Source organism: Austrofundulus limnaeus, unplaced genomic scaffold (genome assembly GCF_001266775.1).
Source record: "Austrofundulus limnaeus strain Quisiro unplaced genomic scaffold, Austrofundulus_limnaeus-1.0 Scaffold592, whole genome shotgun sequence".
Classification (NCBI taxonomy): domain Eukaryota; kingdom Metazoa; phylum Chordata; class Actinopteri; order Cyprinodontiformes; family Rivulidae; genus Austrofundulus; species Austrofundulus limnaeus.
In genome coordinates this window covers 110,542-116,481 of record NW_013952994.1, presented here as the reverse complement: position 1 = coordinate 116,481, position 5,940 = coordinate 110,542, and the positions used below count along the sequence as shown (strand labels likewise).

Here is a 5,940-nt window from a genome sequence, read left to right as displayed (position 1 = left end):
GAAATGACTGAAAAGGAATGTATGGTTATGAATATAACCAGGGTTCCTTGAAGGAATGGAATGAAGTACAACACCTTATTGGCCCCTCATCACAAAAGGCTCAGTGAAGGGCGGTATCTAACTGAGTAATGACGCTGGTGACTCTGAAGTTTTAGGGTGAAGGCGAAGCCTGTCACCCGATGTTCAACGTCACCACGTCACCGGTCTAAAGACGTGATTAGAGGTGGCTTCAGCCAGGCGTGCGAGGGCGTGTCCCATATACAACTGTGTTGTACTGAGTGAAATGACTGAAAAGGAACTGAAGGATATACTGCAGTACTTCTAAAACCCTGTGGGCTTAAACAGGTTGTGTTTACACTGCTGGAGTGAGGCACATGTTAAATAGAGTCTTGTTGATTCTCCTACTGTTCCATCAACAAAGAATAAAATATAAGACTGAATCTAAAATTCAGTTCATCAACCACAAAATATCTATGTTCAGGAATTATAAAGTTCTAACCAATTTTATCAAATCTTAAATATATTGCACAATCTCACATAATGTTGCAAGATTTTATGCTATATGCTAACACTTAGAGGATGTGTTGAGACTAAATATCAGCTACTGCCACATCAAATTTTAGCTCAATACTTGCAATGTTGCCCAGTTTAGTCATGTTTGTGCTGTGGTTACCATCTTGACTTGGGTGGACGTCAAAAGTTCATCTGCTGTCAATGTACATCCAATGATTACTTTATAAAAGTTTTCTTAACATTTCTTTCAGCTGCACATGACACATTTAGCCAACAGAAAAACAAGGTTCACTCCAGGGATGAAAAGTGCTAAGTTTTAGATGCAATCATACAAATTTAGCTCACGTACATCTGACTGAATTTTTAACATTTTTGTGCTTTCTACGGTCAGTTGGCTGCGGCAGTCCTAGAAGTCAATCCAGGTAATGTTCGTAGTGACTAAAAATATATATATTTATAACCTAATAGCAAATAACTTAGACAAATTCCTCACCAAAAAATAATAATAAAATAAATAAAATAAAATAAAAAACTAAAGGCCAGACATTTGGGTATCAAAATAGTACTCTGCTTTACATCACAGAATATGTCCTGCAAAAATTAGCCCGTAGATCAAATATGTGATTTTTAATTATTTTGTACCGTGCATTTACAAGCCACGCCCACTTTTGCCAATCAGTACCGTATTGTAGAAAACAACTTAGTTTCTGGTTTTAAGCAAGTGTAATAAATTTGGTAGCAATCGGCATTAGCATTTTCGAAACATTAACATGGTGCATTTTAGCGCCCCCTAGAGTTTAATCATTATGACATTAGAAACACTTGCTCAGAAAGCTCCATTGGATATATGACATAAGTTTTATGTGAATATGCGTTACATTAAAATACACATACACCTACATAAAAAAACTGTAATTTTTGCTGATGCTAACTGGCTCTTTATATGCGCAAACATAACTCAGCGTAGAAAAACCAAACATTTCCCATATATTGTTTTGAGATTCACTTATTATAGGTGCAATACAAGAAGTTTCATGTTTATTAGATGTGCACCTTTAGAGAAGATAATTTTAAAAAGCTTGAAATACTTTGCCAATTTGCATAAACAAAGGCCCATTTTTTAAAATAAACATATTTAAAATTTTGTTTTCAAGCAATCTTCTTTCAGCCACAACAAACTCTTTCTTTGAAGACTTCTGTCATTTACAGTATTGCTACATTAAAACAACAACCACATATTTTATTTTGGATTTAGTAAAGTGAAGCAAAAATGAAACACTGTGTATTTTTTTATTAGTTCTATTTTACATTTAGGTTTTGGAAACAAACAAAAATAATTAACATGGTTGTTTTCTTTTTGAAATTGTATTAAAAAATATAAAAATAAATGAACAAACCATACACGGATTCTGTAGGATTTATATATTTGTAAAGCTGATTCTAATGGATTTAGTACTTACAGCGGATAAAATAAGTATTGAACAYGTCACCATTTTTCTCAGTAAATATATTACTAGAGGTGCTAATGACATGAAATTTTCACCAGATGTYGGTAACAACCCAAGTGATCCATACATACAAAGAAATCAAACCATAAATGTCCAGAAATGAAGTTATTTGTAATAATGTGGAATGGCACAGGGAAAAAGTATTGAACACACTTACTGAAATTTATCTAATACTTTGTACAAAAGCCTTTGTTGTCAATGACAGCTTCAAGACGCCTCCTGTATGGAGAAACTAGTGGCATGCATTGCTCAGGTGTGATTTTGGCCCATTCTTCCACACAAACAGTCTTCAAATCTTGAAGGTTTCGTGGACCTCTTCTATGAACTCTGATCTTTAGTTCTTTCCATAGATTTTCTGTTGGATTCAGGTCAGGTGATTGGCTGGGCCATTCCAGCAGCTTTAGTTTCTTTCTCTGAAACCAACTGAGAGTTTCCTTGGCTTTGTGTTTGGGCACATTGTCTTGCTGAAATGTCCAGCCACGTTTCATCTTCATCATCCTGGTAGATGGAAGCAGATTTTTATCAAGAATGTCTCTGTACATTTTTCCACTCATCCTTCCTTCAATTATTTGAAGTTTGCCAGTACCATATGCTGAAAAACAGCCCCACACCATGATGTTCCCACCTCCAAACTTCACTGTTGGTATGGTGTTTTTGGGCTGATGTGCAGTGCCATTTGACCTCCAAACATGATGTGTATTCTGGCATCCAAACAGTTCAATGTTGGTCTCATCTGACCAGACTATATTCTCCCAGTATTACACAGGCTTGTTTAAATGTTGTGCAGCAAACTTTAAAGGAGCTTCAACATGCTGTTTCTTCAGCAGTGGAGTCTTGCGTGGTGAGCGTGCATACAGGCCATGGTGGTTCAGTGCATTACTTATTGTTTTCTTTGAAACAATCGTACCTGCTAATTCCAGGTCTTTCTGAAGCTCTCCACAAGTGGTCCTTGGCTCTTGGACAACTCTTCTGATAATTCTTTTCACTCCTCTGTCAGAAATCTTGTGAGGAGCACCTGGTCGTGGTCGGTTTATGGTGAAATAATGTTCTTTCCACTTCTGAATTATGGCCCCAACAGTGCTCACTGGAACCTTCAGAAGTTTAGACATTCTTCTGTAACCGATGCCATCATTATGCTTTGCAACAATAAGGTTGTGAAGGTCTTGAGAGAGCTCTTTACTTTTACCCATCATCAGATGGTTCTTGTGTGATACCTGGCCATCATTTGGGACTGAACCAGCTGATATTAATTTGCACTGACAAGGGGCAGGCTTGTTTTCTAATTACTGAGAGAGTTCAGCTGGTGTCTTGGCTTTCCATGCCTTTTTACACCTCCCTTTCTTCATGTGTTCACTACTTTTCCCCTGTGCCATTCCACATTATTACAAATAACTTCATTTCTGGACATTTATGGTTTTATTTCTTTGTATGTATGGATCACTTGGGTTGTTACCGACATCTGGTGGTAATTTCATGTCATTAGCACCTCTAGTAATATATTTACTGAGAAAAATGGTGACGTGTTCAATACTTATTTTACCCACTGTATCAAGCAATGAACCTTAACTCACATCAAACAGGCTAGAACCACCCCTGTTGGACCAGAAAAAGGGTTAGGTTAGCTTTTCAGAGGCTTTTTTTTTACTCCACTCAGTGATTTGACTGATGTCACAGCCTATAATCTCAGGAAATCATACTCACAAAGGTGACGTTATCAGCCACAACATCATCTGGAAACTTTGAGCCACTGCACTTGGTTTTGTCCAGATCAATCTAGAACAAGTTAAGAAAACACAACAAAACCTGCTGACCAAGTTCCTGGAATTTTGATTTCACAGGGAGAACTTTTTCATTTGATAAACGGGGTGGATTCTTAGATCAAAAAATGCCATTAGTTAAAAAGTCTGGTTTAATTCTGCTGATAGATGTAGTAATCTGTGCAGTAAAGGTAAATGTGATGAGAGTAGCTGTCAGTGATAAAACTCTGAAATCTGCAGCTTCTCTGTGATGTAAAACTAGAAAGGTTTTAATGCAGAGAAAGAAATGTGCCTTTAAGATGATTTTATTTCAAACTGTGGTGTGCCACAAAGTGACGAGTATCTTACCGGGCTTGGAGGTTCTTTGTGACTCCAGCCGCTGTGGATGCTGCCAATCTCAGTTTGAGAGCTGGACAGAGAGAGTCCCTCGAAATATGGCCTAAAAAAAAATAATAACTAAAACTCAACACATTGACATAATCTTACCATAAATGTTGATTTTTGATAATGTTGAGTTGATAAGTAAACATTATGCAGTATAGTATACAATAATTTGCAAATCTCATACATCTATTCTCTTTTAGAATAAATGTATCAAATATTTAAATGAAAAATTCTGTGACATTTGTGGTGCAAAAACTACAGTAATTTTGAATTTGTAAGAAGCAACACATCTAAAAACATTTGGTTAAATACAGGTAATGAGGTCTGATTATGTTATGGAAATTACTTCTGTCCGCCCGACTTTCCTTCCATCCATCAACTTCCGTTTGTTCCAGAGTCAGGTCATGGAGGCAGCAGCTTAAGCAGGGAGGCCCAGACCTCTCTTTCCCCAGCCACCTCTTCTGAGAGGATTCCAAGCTGTTCCTAGACCAGATAAGAGACATAGTCTCTCCAATGTGTTCTGGGTCCTTCCTCAGTCTCCCCTCCCAGTCGAACATGCCTGAAGCGTCCAAGAGTCATCCTGACCAGATGCCTGAACCACCTCAACTGGCTCCTCTCGATGTGGAGGAGCAGCGGCTCTAGAGTCTCTCCCAGATAACTGAACTTCTCACCCTAGCTCTAAGAGAGTCCAGCTACCCTGCGGAGATAACTCATTTAGACCGATTGTATCCATGATCTTGGTCTTTCAGTCACTCCCCAAAGTTTGTGGCCATAGGTGAGGGTAGGACTGTAAACTGACCGGTAAACAGAGAGTTTCCCCTTACAGCTTGACGATGCAGCACGATGCCTCACAGCAAGAAGGTCCTGGGTTCGATCCCCGGTTCAGACCTGGGGACTTTCTGTGTGCAGTTTGCACTTACAGTGGACTAAGACATCTGGCCTGTTATCAGTTGAAAAGCCTGCCTCTATAATGGTATAGGGGTGCATTAGTGTCCCAACTTTTTGGAGATGTGTTGCTGCTATCAAATTCAAAATTACTTCAGTATTCACTTCAAAGTGGTACAACGTTTTAGTTTCATCATTTGATATGTTTACTATGTTCCATTGTGAATAAATATGGTTTTGTTAGATTTACAAGTCATTGCATCTTGTCTATATTTATATTTTGTACAATGTCCTGGGCTTAATTCTAAAATACATTTCTTCTGTTCCTTACATGTGATTTCAGGGCTTCAGCTAGTTTGAGAATTCTAGGAGGGTCAAGCATAAACCAAACTAAAGCTAAGTTCTAATAWTATTGTTTTTGTTTATGCCTATCATTGCCCCTTTTATTATAGAATTGACTGTGTTGCCCACTTGAGTTTGGGTTTTGGTGTGCTGAGGACGCTGTCGTCATCATCATATTCCGGACCACTGTCACTGGGGTTCTCAAACTCCACACTATCCAGATCCAAATCCTCCTCCTCCACCTCAGGAGGGGGCTCTGCTGGGTCCCGCTCCGAGTCCAGCACCTTCACAAATGCACAAATCACACCTTTGGTCACAGGAGAAGGGAAAAAAAAAAACTTGATGGTGCAGAACCAAACACTCACCTCATCTGAAACTCTGAACCGTTTCAGGAGCGCCACCACTCGCTGCTTAAAGTTCTGCTGCTAAAATACAAAAACAAAGGAAGTCAGACTGAAGTTCAGACAGTTCTAATCCAGGTCCAGTCCAACGAAACCAAACATAACCACAACATCTCAGTCATTTTACCAGCCATATACAGTATATATATG

General features: G+C 38.6%; 1 protein-coding gene across 1 annotated transcript in view; it reads right to left on the bottom strand.

Annotated features, from left to right (window-relative positions):
* Nucleotides 1-5,940, bottom strand: part of pacs2 (phosphofurin acidic cluster sorting protein 2) — a 111,417-nt gene that overhangs the window by 37,371 nt on the left and 68,106 nt on the right. The window contains exons 8-11 of the mRNA XM_014026814.1: nt 5,755-5,814; nt 5,519-5,673; nt 4,127-4,217; nt 3,723-3,794 (exon numbers count right to left, since the gene is read on the bottom strand). Coding sequence (XP_013882268.1) covers nt 3,723-3,794; nt 4,127-4,217; nt 5,519-5,673; nt 5,755-5,814 — 378 coding nt within the window. The remainder of the gene's footprint in view (nt 1-3,722; nt 3,795-4,126; nt 4,218-5,518; nt 5,674-5,754; nt 5,815-5,940) is intronic.